The sequence below is a fragment of the Lepus europaeus genome, chromosome 13 (genome assembly GCF_033115175.1).
Source record: "Lepus europaeus isolate LE1 chromosome 13, mLepTim1.pri, whole genome shotgun sequence".
In the NCBI taxonomy this organism is placed as follows: domain Eukaryota; kingdom Metazoa; phylum Chordata; class Mammalia; order Lagomorpha; family Leporidae; genus Lepus; species Lepus europaeus.
The window spans coordinates 33,832,031-33,849,385 of record NC_084839.1 but is presented as its reverse complement, the minus strand read 5'-3'; the positions used below and the strand labels follow the sequence as shown (position 1 = coordinate 33,849,385).

The window sequence follows — 17,355 nt, the reverse complement described above, 5'->3', positions numbered from 1 at the left end:
TGGAAGGAAGACCTTTCTCTCTGTCTCTCTCTCTCACTGTCTATAACTCTACCTGTCAAAATAAATAAATAAAAGGATATTTAAAAAATAGTGCCCTTCATGTACCCCTAGGACTCTATCTTCTCCAACTTCATTTTTCAATCTATTTTATTTATTTTGCTTTCTTTCTTTCATACTGGAGACTGTCCTCAAATGTCTGGTCCTTGTACTCATTCAAGTTAAAGAATGAGGCACTAAAACATGGTTTTAGAGATGCAAATTCTAGCTTTAATAGAGAAATCTGGTGCCAAGTCAGTGTTTAGCTTGAGAATCCCCCAGTGCCACTGTTGGTGTGTTGTTTTCTTCTTGAGGGACAGTCCACATTCTCCGGAGAAGGATCCTCAAGTTTTCTTTTCTTTTTTTTTTTTTTTATTAAATTTTTTTTTTTTTGACAGGCAGAGTGGACAGTGAGAGAGAGACAGAGAGAAAGGTCTTCCTTTTGCCGTTGGTTCACCCTCCAATGGCCGCCGCGGTAGCGCGCTGCGGCCGGCGCACCGCGCTGTTCCGATGGCAGGAGCCAGGTGCTTATCCTGGTCTCCCCTGGGGTGCAGAGCCCAAACACTTGGGCCATCCTCCACTGCACTCCCTGGCCACAGCAGAGAGCTGGCCTGGAAGAGGGGCAACCGGGACACCGATCCTGTCCCGGATCCTCAAGTTTTCTATCACATGAGCGGACGTTGGCTGCTGGCTTTCTGGTGCTGGAAATGGGGACGTGGAGGGCACTTCATTACTGCCCTCCTGACAACTGACATCCCCAAGTCCAGAAACTCCCTGGTTCAGTTTCCCTAGGAAAATGCCCTCTCACCTCCTGGTGAGGTACAGTTGGCACACTAGCCTACCTGCCAGGTGTGGGGTGGGAATCTGTATCTAAGAGCTCCTACTACAGACCTACACTCTCTGGTCCAGCTCTCTACCTCACCTCTGCCTTCCTAAGCATAGCATATGCCAATCTTGAGCCTTGCCAGGATTTTCTCAGAGGACTAGATGGCTTCTTCCACTTCCTTTCCCTCTCAGGGATATATGACTTCTCCCCTCCTGACGTCATTTTCCGTGTCTCCATCCATCTGTGTCTTCATTTGTGGTTCCCATTAACAAATGTTCCCTAGATTGTTCAAAGATGGAATTTTTGTGATTAGACTGGTTTTATAAGAAAGTGAAAAATGCCTTTATTGTCTGAAAACTAAGTTATTTTTGTATGCCAATCATTTCAATTGTCTTAATATTGATGCTTAGGCTCGTGTTTTGGTGCAGCAGGTTCAGCCACTGCCTGTGATACCCGCATCCCATATGAGCATCAGTTCAAGTCCCAGTTGTTCCACTTCCCACCGAACTCCCAGCTAATGCACCTGGAAAAGCAGGGGAAGATGGCCCAAGTATTTGGGCCCTGCGGCTCATGTAGGAGACTCGAATGGAGTTCCAAACTCCTGGCTTCAACCTGGCCCAGCCCTAGCTATTGCAGCCATATGGGGAATGGACCAGAAGATTGAAGATCTCTATTTCTGTCTCTCCCTCTCTCAGAGTTTCTGTCACTCTGCCTTTCAAATACATAAATAAATCTTTTTTAAAAAAATATATTCCTGGGGTCGGTGTGGCATAGTGGTTAAAGCCACTGCTCATGACTCCAGCATTCCATATGGGTGGCCAGTTTGAGTCCCAGCTGCTACACTTCTGATCCAGCTCCCTGCTAGTGCAGGGAAAGCAGAAGAAAATGGTCCAAGTACATGGACCACTGCAACCCATGTGAAGCCCCAGGCGCCTGACTTTGGCCTGGCCCAGCCCTGGCCATTACAGCCATCTAGGGAGTGAACCAGCAGGTGGAAAATCTCTCTGTCTCTCTCCCTCTCTCTTCCCTGCTCTTTGTAACTCTGACTTTCAAATAAATACATAAATATTTAAAAATATATATTGCTGCTTAATCAGACACAAGAAAAAATTTATTTTACTCTGAATCTACCATAACTCCTGATAGCATTAAGCAAATGATGTGTTTGTGCAATATATATATATATATATATATATATATATATATACTCAGAGCTTAATAAGCCTTGAGTAATTAAATAGATCTCTTTAGCAAAAGGTTTAAGGTACATACTTAAGCAGAGACATTCTAACTTCTAGTTGTTTGAAGGGCTTTGACTAGCTCCAAATTTCTGGCTCCAAATCAGACAGCATAACCACACACACACACAAGGGCAGAATAAGACTGCTTGAGACCAAGGCACTCTGCTCAAGCTCAGAGCACAGCAAAAAGAAATAGTGTTCATCGTCGGCAGGCTTGAAGATTCGAGAGACTTACTGAAATTTCCACAGCTTAGTGACCCCAATGATTGGTACACTAACCTATTTTCATTCAATATTCTTCATGCTACTTCATTTTCGAGAAGTGGAGTATTGTGGACACTAATCCTGAGAGTCCCAAGGGGCAAACTCCTCTCTTTTCTGCTTTTCATCACTGGCAGAAAAATAACCATGGCATTTAGTTTCTAGTAACTCAGACTCTTACCTGGGAGTTAGAAGAGTCTGTGAGGGCTGGCACAGTGGTGTAGCAGGTTAAGCCACTGCCTACAGTGCTGGCATCCCATATGAGTCCTGGTTTGAGTCTCGGCTACTATACTTCTGATCCAGCTCTCTGCTATGACCTGGGAAAGCAGTAGAAGATGACCCAAGTCCTTGGGCCCCTGTACCCAAGGGAGACCTGGAAGAAGCTCCTGGCTCCTGGCTTCAGATCACAGCTCCAGCCATTGTAGCCATCTGGAGAGTGAACCAGCAGATGGAAGACCTCTCTCTGTCTCTGTCTCTCTCCCTCTCTCTCTGCCTCTGCCTTTCTGTAACTATGCCTTATAAATAAATAAATAAATAATCTTAAAAAAAAAAAAAAAAGAACAAGGAGTCTGTGTAGCCTGATTTGTGAAGGTCTTCATGCTATAAAAGCCCAGTTACCAAGGTCACAAGTCAATGGATTAGCTTCCGTTGTATTAGTTAGCTGACGCCACAAGTAAGGAGGTATAACAAACCACCCCAAACTCAGTGACTTAAAACAGCAATAATGTATGTGGCCTCCAGATGGCTGGACTGGTTTTCCTTCACCCTGAAGTCAGCAAGGCTGACTCTGCTCCACATCTCTTACCCTCCTCCGGGACTGGCAAGCCAGCCGGGGCGTGCCCTTCTCACGGTGTCGACAAAGACATAAGACAGGAAGCATACTTGCAGCCTCTGCTCATGTCACTACTAACACACCTGGGCAAAGGGACTTCAGACTCAAGGGATAAGGAAGTACACCTGGCCACGGTGGACGGCCACAGCAGTTACGAGGCCAAGGAGGTGGATGTGTAACTCTAAAGCTATTATCAGAGAGAGGACCAAGAGTTAGACCAATGATACAGCTGGCCACCCAGCCTTCTCCCAGGCTACTCCCCGCCACCACTTATACAATCTATGACCGCTGAAGGACGTAAAACAACACCTTCATATAGATTTAGATAAAAACAGAACTGGAAGAATCAATATGATACCTTCACAGCTTGCATTAAACACAGCTCTTTTTAAAAACTCCACCACTTACCTCTATTAGAAAAAGGTAATTCAGAGAATATACCATGGAACTTCAAAAAGATGGTGGAAAAATGGAATTAAAAAGACAAGTTTATTTTGGTTTGTTGCCTACAAGTGGTCTTCAAAATGTGAGTGGGAAATTCATATTATGAAAAAAACTATGCATGAATTTAAAAATCTTCTTGCACCAAAATAAACTTCTCTTTTAATTATATTTTCCATAAATTGTTTGACATACCCTTGAATATGCTGACTCAAATTTTTCATGAGGAGCCCTATCCAACAACTCATTCTGCCTTTTCTATTCCTGGTTACCAAAAGTAGGCATGAGCTATATGGAAAAAGGACAGGAATTCACAAAGAAATCAGACTCACTACAGAGAACTGTGCCATTACATTACACACCATTGCAGTTCAAGTCCTTAGACCAGAAATACAAATTTGAAAAATCAAACTTTTATATCAGCTTCCTCACTCTCACCCCATTGTTGGGAAAGAGTGCAAGTTAAAAGCAGGACAGGGCATGGGACAAAGCGTTATAGTAGGTTCAGAAAGCAAAACAAAAGCAAAAACAGCAAAACGGATACTGAGAGGGGATAAACAACTCTTGCTATCTTCAGGTTCCGAATATCCAGCAAAAATGGAACCAAATATCTCTATTCCTTCCATTACAAGATTTATCTTTTACTTCTTTACTCACATTGTATCAAAAGCTGGACCCTTCATAAAGCTCCAAACCAGGAGATAAGGCTTTTTTTTTTTTTTTTTTTTTTTGGCCTGTGAACAATTTTTTTTTTTTTTTTGGCTTGGTTGTGTTTACTTGGTTCTGAGTGATATCAGAACAAAATGTCTTCATCTGGTTTAGCACTTTTTTCCAATATACTCTTAAGAACGCAGGCTGAAATAACATCTGAGAGTCCCAAAAGTATTTTGAGCTGAGAGCACAACAAAAGCTCTGCTCTGCTACATGAATTGAGCCGAGATTCACAGATAATAACAATAGTGCATTTCTGCTTCATGCTTTCCATCTAGATATGTCTGAATTACCCACTCTCCACTTCGCTGCAGCTCCCTCCTTCCTCCCACCCAAGAGCCAACACCACCACTTCTCACATCAGAAGACTGTGATGTTTCATGGCTGTATAAACAAGAAAAAATAAACATAGTTTATTATAAAGCACAGTTTTCATATTTATGTCCATGCAACCTTCCTCCTTCTTCATCTTTTGCAAAGAAAGTTTGCATTTATTTTAATTTGTACCCAAGGCTGAAAAGCCAGGTTCCAATTGGTGAAGGTAATACATGTGTCTTAGGTTTGTTGCCCATGGCTCACATTCAAATTGAACAGTATTCCAATTCATATTCAATCAATCTCATGCCATTTGCAACAAATTAGAGCAAAAATGTACCCTAAGTTTCCATTTCTAAGTGCCCTTCTCACTCCCCTCAAGGATTCTAGAATTCACTTTGAGTTACTGCTAATCTATGTTATTCTAGGAATCAACAGGGGGAAAAGAGATACCTTCAAGGAAAGGAGTTGTTTGTCTAAGGCACGGGCAAGTTCCAGCATCATCGCGCACGGCACGGCTGAATCCGTGGCTCCCACAAACACTCTGTTGTCCCAGCGGGGAAAATACTTGGAGTCATAGTGGCAGGCGAGGACCAAGTGTCGCTTAATAGTGGGATTCAGGGTGCTGATGATATTTGAGAAAGACCGGATCCCATAGGGCGTGTTACTCAAGAAGGTGTCCACTTCCAAGACCCAGTCAGCCTGAAGTCTCTGAATTCGCTGCATGATGTGCTGGCCCAAAAAAAAAAAAAAAAAATCACATCTAAGGCAACAGTTTTCATTTGTTAACCAGGTTTTTAAAATGTATGTGAAGACTTTAAGTTATAATTTCAATATATGTTTATTGTATTAACAGCTATAATATTGCTACTAATTACTACTCTAATTAATAGCAATTTCCCCATTTAAAGGACAAGCTAATCATTTCTCTCACCTAAGCTTATCCCGACCAATCAACCCCAACCAATTGTCAATATTAAGCAACATTAATAGTTTGGTGTAGCTCTTTCCATGTACCTTCACCTTGCTTGTACAAATTTACACTAGCACACAAACACATATATTTAGCAGAAGGATGTTCAGTTTTTAGTAGGAAAAGAATCCCACTTTATGCATTACTCTGTCCCTTGTTTTTTCTACCGTACAATATACTGTAGACATGTCTGCAAGTCAGGAGATAGATACCCAGTTTAGAAGCATTAAATTCCACTTTCAATATCTCTAGGAGGCTAAGAAGATATGACTGAGAAAGCAGATCCACCTGAGTTCTCAGGTCTCTACTTAAAGCTCTTCGAGGGAGAGAATTGCAAAAGATAGCTCCTTTTGTTCCAAGTACATAGCTGTGCCCACGTCCTGCAAACGCTTTCTAAGGAATGAACACTAACAAAAGATCCTGGTGCCTACCTGCTAAGGGTAATGCAGAAAGATTCCATAAAAATGGGGTGGTTGAGGTCCCTGCCTGCTGTAGGAATCAATTAGCAAATTTGAGCCATTATGACAAATCAAGTCGGTTTCCCTCTGCATCCAAGATGGGGTCATACCCAGTGGAAATGCTGGAAAAATAAAAAAGAATCTCTTTGCCTATTTCTCCTGACTACCTCGGGTCTTAAGGGCAACACAATATAGGAGCAAATAGCAGATAGAGAGGCTGGCGCTGTGGCATGGTAGGCTAAGCCTCTACCTGCAGCACCAGCATGGCTGGTTTGTGTCCCAGCTGCTCCTCTTCTGATCTGGCTCTCTGCCATGCCCTGGGAAAACAGTAGAAGATGCCCCAGGTGCTTGAGCCCCTATAGCCACGTGGGAGGCCTAGAAGAAGCTCCTGGCTCCTGGTTTCGGGTCTGCCCAACTCCAGCCTTTGTGGCCATTTGGAGAGTGAACCAGAGGATGGAAAACCTCTCTGTCTCTCCCTTTCTGTCTATAACTGCCTTTCAAATAAAAATAAAATAAACCTTTATAAAAAAAAAAGAAAATAGCAGAGAGAGAAAGGACTACCACTTCGGGGACTACAAGAGTCTTCTTTAAGAATCTAGAATTAGGAGGTGAGCATTTGGTGCAATGGTTCAGACCCTGCTTGGGACACCCACAAACTACTTTGAGTTCAAGCCTGGGTTCAAGTTTCAGTTATGCTTGCATTTCCAGCCTCCTACTAACGTGCACCCTGCTAGTGCTAAAGTTGCTTCAATTACTGCCGCACACATGGGAGACCCAGAGACTGGGACCTGCATCCCAGCTTCAGCCTGCCTGTGTGATAATAGCTAATCTTGCTGTTATGGGCATTTGGGGAGTGAACCAATGGATAGAAGATCTCTGTTTCTCTGTCTTTATCTCTACCTTTCAAATAAGTAAAGGGTTTTTTTTTTTTTTTAAGAGGGAAAAAAAGGAAGTTGAAAATTGCTGTGTGAGAAGTCATGGGGTGAATTCACTGTTGCGGCACATATCCTTTCCCATCGTGTTGTCCCTTAGCCTCATTTTTCTCAGTATAGTCCTTTTTTAAAAATAAAGTAAAAAGATTGTATATATCTTTGTAAGTTGCCTTAAGAGCTTTTTAATAAATTAGTTTTTTAAGTCAAATGACAAATAACTGACTGTCCCACAATTAACATTGAGAAGGGATGGACCTTGAAATGATAAATGAATCACTTACAATAAGTGGAAATGAATGGGAGATTCCCATCCCCTCACCCCAAGGAAACACAGGATTTTCAGTCCTAGCCAAGTCTCGTGTGGCCTGCAGCTCACAGCTGTGACATGACACGTAGGCAAGGGCCTTGGAAACACTGCAGCAGGAAGCTTCCAAGGAGAGAGGAACTTAACCAGGGGGTGAACACCCATTCTACAGTCAATTCTGCAAAAGCCAAAAAAAAAAATCCCCAGCTAGTGAGTCCTTGCAGTTTGTGGTGACTAGACTTCGGCCTACAGAGCACTTTTCCCTTCCTTTTCGGTTAAAAGCCTCCATGTGTTGTCTTTGAACATCTCCAGAAGAAATGCTTACAACCCCTTTGAAATCCACATTTGTATCTCCTGTTTCATTATTCTCCACAACTCTTAGTGCCGGGCTTTGCTCTCAGAAGGCCATCAGTGACTATGGGTTGATGGCAAGAGCAAATACGGGTTGATTCAATGAGGCCGTATAAAATGATGTAACAGAACATTAGTAATTTGAATGAAGAGCAATCACTGTACATCTAAGATATAGACATTTCTACAGAATATGAAAATGAATTATCTCTAGACTTTGTTAAAAAATCTTTCCATAAAAAAGGTCATCTAAAAAAAAGCATATTCTCTTATACTCAAGAACATCTGGTATCCAGATGACGAGCTAACTACTCCATAAAATGCCTTCTTCAACGCCAATAGCAGCTTGCAAGCTTACAAATGAATTGGGATTTTTAAAATGTTATCTGTTAGCATGGCTCAGACACAAACACACAGAAACTCATTTCTCAGCTACTCACCAGTTCTTGAACATAATTCCTGATGTCTACATTGAAACCAAAACCCACAAAATAATCAGCAAATGCTCCCCAGAGTTCTCCCTGAAATAGCACTTTTAATTCAGTGTAAATATTTTCTTATTTATCTTAGCAACTAAGATAAATTACTTCTACAAACAATCAAATTGGCTGCAAAATCCAACTAGGTCACAAATCAATAGTTCTCATCGCTGTGCTTTTGGCTTTCAAACTTAGTCATCAATTCCCACCACAAGTCTAGCTAAGGCTCCTGAATGACTCCCTCCTCTCAGCACACCCCTGGGAAGGAGATGTTCCGTGAGGCATGGAGTCCAAGGCAACTGTGCTTCCTTGACTTAATCAGCAAAAGGCCAGGCCCTCCAGGCCTGCTAAAATTACTAGGTGTTACTGTGCATCAACAATGACTATGCACCTGTGCTTTAAAATGAGGCCAAGATGGGACAGGTGTTTGCTGTAGTAGTTGAGACACACTTGGGGTGCCTGTATCCCCTACTGGAATGTCTGAATTTAAATGCCAGCTGTACCCCAATTCCAACTTCCTGATGATTGCACCCCAGGAGACAGCAGGTAATGATGGCTCAAGTAGTTTTGGTCCCTGTCACACACATGAGAGACCCAGAATGAGTTCTGGGGCCCTGGATTTGCCTAGGTTCAGCTCTGGTTGTTGGGGATATTTAGGGAGTAAAGCAGCATATGGAAGATTTTTCTCCATATTTCTCTCCGTCTCTCTGTTTCTTCGACTCTCTGACATTTGAATAAAAGCAGAATAATTAAATAAAATTATAAAACTGAATCTCTTAGGTGAGATTGTCAACATCCTTTAGGATTTAGTGCTACATCAGCCGGGTGTGCTCAAGCAGTCCAGCTTTAGTCCCTCAACAAATTTCTCATTTGTTTCTACTTCCACGTAGCAGTGGAAAATATTATTGCGGAAATTTTAAAAAGTAAAATTTTTAAAAGAATATGTATCTTTTAAAATAAAGATTTACTTGAAAGGCAGAGTTATGGAGAGAAGGAGAGACAGAGAGATTAATCTTCCATCCACTGGTTCACTCTCCAAATGACCACAATGGCCAGGGCTGTTCCAGGCCAAAGCCAGGAGCCAGGAGCTTCTTCCAGGTCTCCCACATGGGTGCAGGGGCCCATGACTTGGGCTATCTTCTTCTGATTTCACAGGTACATTAGCAGGGAGCTGGATCAGAAGTGGAGCAACCAGGACTCAAACCAGCACCCATATGGGATGCCAGCACCGCAGGCAGAGGCTTAACCTTCTGTGCCACAGTGCCAGCCCCAGGCAATATTGTTGAAATGAATGTGCCTCACTCTCCAACTTGGACACCAGCAAATCAACAGCTGGAGACGAGTGAGCACACATCCCACAGCTCTACAGTGATAGGTTAGAGATCTATTTGGGTCTAGATTTTGGCTTCCTTATTAGAACATGTAGGTAGAACCTTGAGGAACTCAATTTAGATACCTAAAGCTCCACTCTTTTTTTAATCCATAAGATTGGGGTAATAATAGTACCCACATGGGTAGTCTTGTGGTCATGCTGAATGAAATGATCCTCACAAGGAACTCAATAAAAGGAACCTGGAAAAAGTGCTCAGTCGAATTCAGCTACCACCATCATCATCATTCACCCTTAGAAGAACTAAGGTAGTCTTAGGGTCCCCATCTAATTCCCAAGAGCTACACAAATGGAAGATAAAAGTCTAATTGGGCAAAAGACACATGGCTTTCTAGGCCAGACTCGACAGGCGGAAGTCACACAGTGGGTAGAGGAGAAAACTCCCAAGAGTTGGGCAGTTGGGCCTTGCAGGTGTCACTCCGGGCACAGCAGCGGGTGCCCTGGTCTTTTGCCTGAATTGTCTAGCGGATGGAGTAGTCTCAGAGAAGGATATGAAGGGACAGAGCCATTCCTTCCTAAGCTGCCCCTTGAAAATAGGGCTGGTTTGAAAACTGATATACAGAAGTAGGGTTTCAGATTGCTTAGGAAGACTGACATATAGGAGGCAAAGAGACACTGAGGGTCTAGCCCAGATTATGCCTTTTTTTTTTTCCAGTTTATGTCTTATTCAACCCTCTACAGCAATGTCTTCTAAATTGTAGTAGTAAAATCAGTGGGTCTTGAAATCAGTCTAGTGGGTCATAGCAGGCATTTAAAAACAAAGAAGTAAGATAAAATTATTAACAAGATCCTAGTATATTGCAGGTACTGAGTATTTTTTCATGAAACTGTTTGATTTAAATATGTTGATATTTTTGTGTACAAAATGTAAAAAAGAAATATCTTTACTGTGACTCAGAATCAGAATTCAGAGAAGTACTGCTCCGGGGAAAGCAGCTTATCTCTGGCTTTAACTCGCCCGCTGGGGAGAAAATGATTTCCTTAAGAGTGGATGTTTGGCCTCACAGTGATGATGCCTATGTTTCATATCAGCGTTTCAGTGTCCAATACTCGGCTCCAGCTCCTGAGTCTAGCATCTGCTAATGCAGCCCCTAGCAAGCAACAGTAATGGGTCAAATAAGTGGTTTGCTCTCTCCCACCTGGGAGACCTGGAATGAGTTGCCAGCTCCAAGCTTCAGCCTGGCCCAGACCTGGCTCTTGTGAGTATGTGGACAATGAGCCAGTGGCTCAGAGAGCTCTATCTATATCAGTCCCTCTCTGTCTTTCTGCCTCTCAAATAAATAAAAATAATTTTTTAATCTTAAAAAGGAAAAAAAAAATGATTTCCCTGAAGGGAAAAAAGGCCTGACAAAACAATGACTCACTCTTGGCCCCAAACCATCAGCAAAGAACTATTCAAGGTTGTTGATGTTTGGTGTTTAGGATCCAACAAAATTTGGTTGGGAGCCAGGGGGTGTGTTGTGGGAATAGTCAAGGTCTCAGGACCTCATACACTGTCTAATGCAGCCTAGACAGAGATTTCATGCATAAACTCAAGTAGATGAACATGTATCACTAAATTCAGAATAGACATTTACTCTCAAAATATCATTTGATTTTCTTGATTGCTTCTTTTGGCACATAAGAGGACATCTCTTCTTTAGACAACTCAGAACTTCAGCTATAATAGCATCCACTGTGAGAAGGCCAAGTATTCCGGGACCTTTAGATCTGTGTGCTTGCTCTCACCTGCCGAGCAGCATAGCTTCCAGGGGATCCTGGATATCGCTCTATCAGCAGCGGCCGTAAGTCATTTTGCCACATTTCAGAAATACTTGTGCCTTCTGCAATTTGCCGAAGAGTCGATGAATTCAAAATAGCTGGCTGGTGATAATTCTGAGAATGAAATAAAACTGTTTAACCACTTATTTCATAACATGTTTAAGACTTACCCCAATATGTTTGCAATTAATTACTTTAAACCTCAAAATAAAAGAAGCAATTTTATGTTACACAAGGTAAATCAAACTGCTCAACCTTAAAATTGATCCCTTACATCTAGAAAGGTAAGCAAAATATTCAGTGACTTATTTGGAAAGCAAAATTAGCATAATGCTTTAAATCTAATCATCTTCCCACAGCTATTCACACACCAATCTAACTTTACTGAGCTGGGAAAGCCAGATGACAGACCATAGTGCCTGGCTTTAGTACGGTGACAGGAAAAGATACGTGGAAGAAGACAGAAGGAAACGGCTGCCCGCGTCACTTCTCCTCAACTCCGAGCAGCCTAGTATGGAGAGGGACACCTCTCACCTTGAGGAGAGAGGGGAAATTAAGTCCAGTCTTTGGTACCAGGCCTAGTACCAGATCTGCCAGTTGAAACCCAGTACTAGGCAGAACCCTATGTCCCCTACTATTTTATACTTATTACCTTTATACTTTTAGTGATTTTCTGTACCGCTGCTTTATAAAATAATTAAAAAGTATTGGTCCCCTACTCTTAAAAAAAATCAACATTTAAAAACCTGCAGCCAACAAAACAACATGCTTTGTTAGCATAATTGCTTCACAACAGCTGTGTGGTGTGATACAACAAGCACTGCAAAGCAGTCAGAGAAGCTGGACTCAAAGCTTCATGATTGCCCCTGTAGGTTGTACGACCATGGCCAAGGCCCTTACCTTCTCATTCCCCTGGAAAAACTTGAATTTGATTTAGATCAACATTATCCAATATGGTAGTCGGGATACACATATGACTATCCAGGGCTTGAAATGTAGCTAGTTGAACAGAGATGTTCAAGTGTTTAAGTGTGATATACACTCTGGATTTCAAAGACTTAACATGAAAAAAAGCTAACTATCTCATTCATAATTTTTACAGTGACTACATGTTGAAATGGTAACTTTTGAAACATGCAAAGTATATAATACACAGTAATAATACAAAGTATACTGTTAAAGTTGATTTTGTTTATAACTTGTTTAGCTATTAGAAAATTTAAAACTTCATGTGTGCATCTCATTACGTATTTCTGCTGGACAGCATTGACTCAGATGATCACTGTAATTCTTTTAAGCCACACTTGATGATTCTTTAACCTCCTAAACAAAAAATTTTTTAATTCTTTAGTTTCAATTACTTAAATATTTTATTAATGTTCACACTCCTAGCTACACTTACATATTAAAATGAAGCCCAAAAACCTAACTAAGATAGTCAAGAGCAAGATGGCGGCTGAGTGAGATCCTCCACCCATCATCTTCCCACAGCTATTCACACACCAATCTAACTTTACTGAGCTGGGAAAGCCCAATGAGAGACCATAGTGCCTGGCTTTAGTACAGTGACAGGAAAAGATACATGGAAGAAGACAGAAGGAAACAGCCGTCCACATCACCTCTCTTCAACTCCAAGCAGCCTAGTATGAAGAGGGACACCTCTCACCTTGAGGAGAGAGGGGAAATTAAGTCCAGTCTTTGGTACCAGGCCTGGTACCAGATCTGCCAGTTGAAACCCAGTACTAGGCAGAACCCTATGTCCCCTACCCTCAAGCTAGTACCTGCAGACTGTGCCTGTGGAACCACATTAGTGTAGGGATCCCCACATGGTGTAAGGATTGCCTTTAGCTCCTCAGCCCCAACCTCAGTCAACAAATCAAGGAAGAAGACCCCACCCATTGGGGAGTGAGGTAGGAAGGCAAGCGGGGGGCTAGACATTTTAAAAGAAGGGAACCAAGCACATAGCACCTGCCATTCTGTCTCTCAAGACGAATCTTGAACCAAGAGGGACTTTGCTGGACTGGAAAGGGGAAGAAGAAGGTTCCTGGCAGTACCCACTCATGCCATAAACAGCTGAGGCATTTACTGTGGGAAAACCCTGCAGTCCTCACAGGCCTTGAGCCCAGCTTGGGAGCTGTTAGGTTCCACACAACAGCACTGCCCCCAAGAAATAAGCCAGCCCATGGTGTACCCATAGCTACCCAGGCTCTTGCTGTATGGATCCATCCTGAGATCCCACTGACCCAGCATCCTATGAGGCAGCTGCTCCCAATAGTTCCATAGATCCATCCCTATGAGCCAGCCAAGAGGCTTTACCCACCCTCCCTAAGCCCCAGGAAGAATTTGAGCGATACACCCTGAGATGTCCAGCCCTCAGAAGCCCACACAAAACAGTTGGGCAGCCCCCACCTACCCTCCTGCTGCTGAGGATACAGTGGGGTGGCCCCACCCATGTACCCTCATTCCTGGGAAGCAACCAGAACAGGTTGATCCCCAGAGGTTACCTCTGCAGTCCTCAGACATTGATGAGTGACCCATCTGGGCACACTGTTGCAGCCCATCCCATGTGCAGCGCTCACTGATAAGTAACCTATCCTACTACCAGGTGTTCTCTTCCACACTCACCTGGGCCCACAGGGATGGCCCCATAATTTCATGACCCACAGTAACTGACATGAATTGCACACTTGTAGCTAGGTACACCATGCACAGAACTGCCAGCGAACCTGCCCCAACTAAGGGAGTCACATCCCACAACCCCTCAGCCTAGGTCACTGACACACCCACAGACATCTCCAACACTGATTACAGTTGAAGAAGCTACATGATTACTACACTAAAGCACTCACCTGGAACCAAAACCAACATGACACACCCAACCAACCTCCTAGGCCATATCATTAGTGGAAAGTCTTTACTATGAATGTCAATTGTTAGAAGCAACTGATCCACCAGGTGCACAAAAACTAATGGAGGGACCCAAGAAGCAGGAAAAACAAGGTAACATAATGCCTCCAAAAGAAAACAATAATTCTCCAGCAACAGACTACAAAGAAATGGAAATTGATGATGATTTCCTGATACAGAGTTCCAAAGAGGGGTGGGCATTGTGGTACAGCAGGCCAAGATGCAGCTCAAGACATCAGCATTCCAGATGAGTGCCTGGGGGAAGTCCTGCCTCTACTTCTGCTCTAGCTTCCTGATATTGTGTACCTTGAGAAGGAAAAGATAATGGCTCAAGTACCTGGGTCCCTGCTACCCGTGTGGGAGATCCAAATGGAGCTCCAAGTTTCCATGTTACTGGCTTTGTTCAGCCCTGGCTGTCATGGGCATTTGAGACATGAACCAGCACATGAAAGAGATTTCTCTCTCTGACTCTGTGTGTGTGTGTGTGTGTGTGACTCTTCCAAATAAAAAAAAAATAAACTTTAAAAAAATAATTCAGGCCAGCGCCGCGGCTCAATAGGCTAATCCTCCGCCTGCGGGGCTAGCACACCGGGTTCTAGTCCCGGTTGGGGCGCCGGATTCTATCCCGGTTGCCCCTCTTCCAGGCCAGCTTTCTGCTGTGGCCCAGGAAGGCAGTGGAGGATGGCCCAAATGCTTGGGCCCTGCACCCACATGGGAGACCAGGATAAGCACCTGGCTCCTGGCTTCAGATCAGCGCGGTGCGCCGGCCACGGCGGCCATTGGAGGGTGAACCAACGGCAAAGGAAGACCTTTCTCTCTGTCTCTCACTGTCCACTCTGCCTGTCAAAAAAATAACTAAATAAATAATAATTCAGGAGTCTAGGGGAATATAGTTTTAAAAAAAAAAAAAAAACCTGGAGAGAGTCCAATCTCAGGGAAGAGTCAGGGGGAAAATGGCAAAGGAAACCCCATGTAAATTAGAGAGACACTGTGGATCTACATGGAGGGTGTGAAAGTGCACAACTCGGGACTCCAGTAGCCAAGAGCCTCAGCACCAGCTTTGGACAATGAGGTGAGACCAGACTGCAGCAGCTCAAGACCCTGGCAATAAAGCTGCAGGAAGATCCTGGTGTGAGTCCAGCTTGGAGCCCTATGGGGGACAGTGTACTTCCCAATGGGAGCACATTCCTCTCTCCCCAATCACCCAGCACCAGAGTCCTGTAACCAGCCAAGAGAGGGCAGGTCCCATTTTGGACATATGTAACAGCAGAGCCAGCTCATGTTCGCACGCCTAGCAATCAGCCAAGCAGAGACGCCAGAGTCTGGCCAGGAGAATTGACAGGGGGCTGTGTGCTGGTGACTGTGGGAGTCCTATGAAAACACTGTGGCTGCGTGGACTTTGGGAAGTCACTGTGGGCTCCCCGATTCCCAGGGTGGGGGGCAATCATTGCTGCAGGATCCACGCTCACACCAAGCACTGTCCTTGGTACCAGTTCAAGGACTAAGGATCCTTCATGTGGTTCTTGTGGCAGTGCTAATGAATATTACACCCACTGGGGCTAGCAATCAGACATTGGTCTCTTTAGAGGAGAGAAGGTGAGTGTGAGACTACACCCAACAGAGCAGATTAATCCTGCCCTCTGATTGAAAATTGAAAAAAAGAGAGATTTATCATGCCCAATTTGGGTATCACCTTGGACACTTCCTTCGACCTGGAGCACTGAATAGAGTTCCCTGGCCATACCCAGCACACACCTCAGGGTATACACTGAAAGAGCAGACACTCTACTAATCCACAGAGACATTGTCCCGTGATAAAAGCTATCACGGGGGGGAGAAAAAGCATCTTCATAAATGCAGCAACTCAAGAAACAAGAATAAGGAAGACAGCATGATGTCAACAAAGGAACACAACACTTCAGTACTAGAATGTGAAAATGAAGAGATTGAAGAAATGCTGGAAACTGAATTCAAAAAATTGATCATAGTATTACTTAGAAATAATCAGAAACAAATCCACAAATTAAAGAAATCCATACATGAGATGAATAAACATTTTCCCATGAAATTGAGATTTAAAAGAGAAATCAAAATGAAATATTGACACTGAAAAATTCAATAGATCAAATAAAAAAAAATGTGTTGGAAAGCCTTAACAACAGACTCAGCAAGGCAGACCAAAAAAAAAAAAAAAAAAGAAGAAGAAGAAGAAGAAGAAGAAGAAGAAGAAGAAGAAGAAGAAGAAGAAACCAGAAGACTATAAAACAGTGTTGGAGATTTATGGGTTACTATCAAACAACCCAACATACAGATCTTACGAGTTCCTGAAGGCATGGAAAGAGAGAATGGATTAGAAGTCCTTTGTAGTGAAATAATTACAGAGAAAAAAAAAACTTCTCTAATTTGGAGAAAGGTACATCCAAGTACAGGAAGCACATAGAACTCCTAATAGACATGGCCAGAAAAGATCTTCCCCCATGACACATTGTAGTAAAACTCTCCACAGTAAAACATAAAGAGGGGCCAGTGCTGTGGCATAGCAGGTAAGGCCGCCACCTGCAGTGCCAGCACCCCATATGGGAGCTGGTTGGAGACCCAACTGCTCTACTTCTGATCCAGCTCTCTGCTGTGGCCTGGGAAAACAGTAGAGGATGGCCCAAGTCCTTGGACCCCTGCACCCACGAGGGAGACCCAGAGGGAACTCCTGCTGCCTGGCTTCGGATCAGCGCAGCTCCAGCTGTTGTGGCCAACTGGGGAGTGAACCGGCAGATGGAGGACCTCTCTCTCTCTCTCTGCCTCTCCTTCTCTCTTTGTGTAACTCTGACTTTCAAATGAATGAATGAATTTTTAAAAATAAATAAATAAAATATTCTAAAATGTGCACAAGAGAAATGCCAGATTACTTTCAGAGGATCTCCAAATAGACTCACAGCTGACTTCTCATCAGAAACCCTACAGGCTAGGAGAGAATGGAGAGACAAAGTCCAAGTCTTAAGAGAAAAAATAACTGTCAACCCGGAATACGGTATCTTGCAAAGCTCTCATTTATGAATGAAGGTGAAATAAAGACCTTCCATAACAAACAGAAATTGAAAGAATTTGTCACCACTTATCGGCCTTACAAAAGATGCTTAAGG

General features: G+C 43.2%; 1 protein-coding gene across 2 annotated transcripts in view; it reads right to left on the bottom strand.

Moving 5' to 3' along the window:
- The window catches only part of QPCT (glutaminyl-peptide cyclotransferase), a 55,681-nt gene that overhangs the window by 12,014 nt on the left and 26,312 nt on the right, over window positions 1-17,355 (bottom strand). For both annotated transcript variants that reach the window (XM_062209279.1, XM_062209278.1), the window contains exons 2-3: window positions 11,279-11,425; window positions 5,117-5,395 (exon numbers count right to left, since the gene is read on the bottom strand). In XM_062209279.1, coding sequence (XP_062065263.1) covers window positions 5,117-5,395; window positions 11,279-11,353 — 354 coding nt within the window. In that variant the 5' untranslated portion in view covers window positions 11,354-11,425. The remainder of the gene's footprint in view (window positions 1-5,116; window positions 5,396-11,278; window positions 11,426-17,355) is intronic.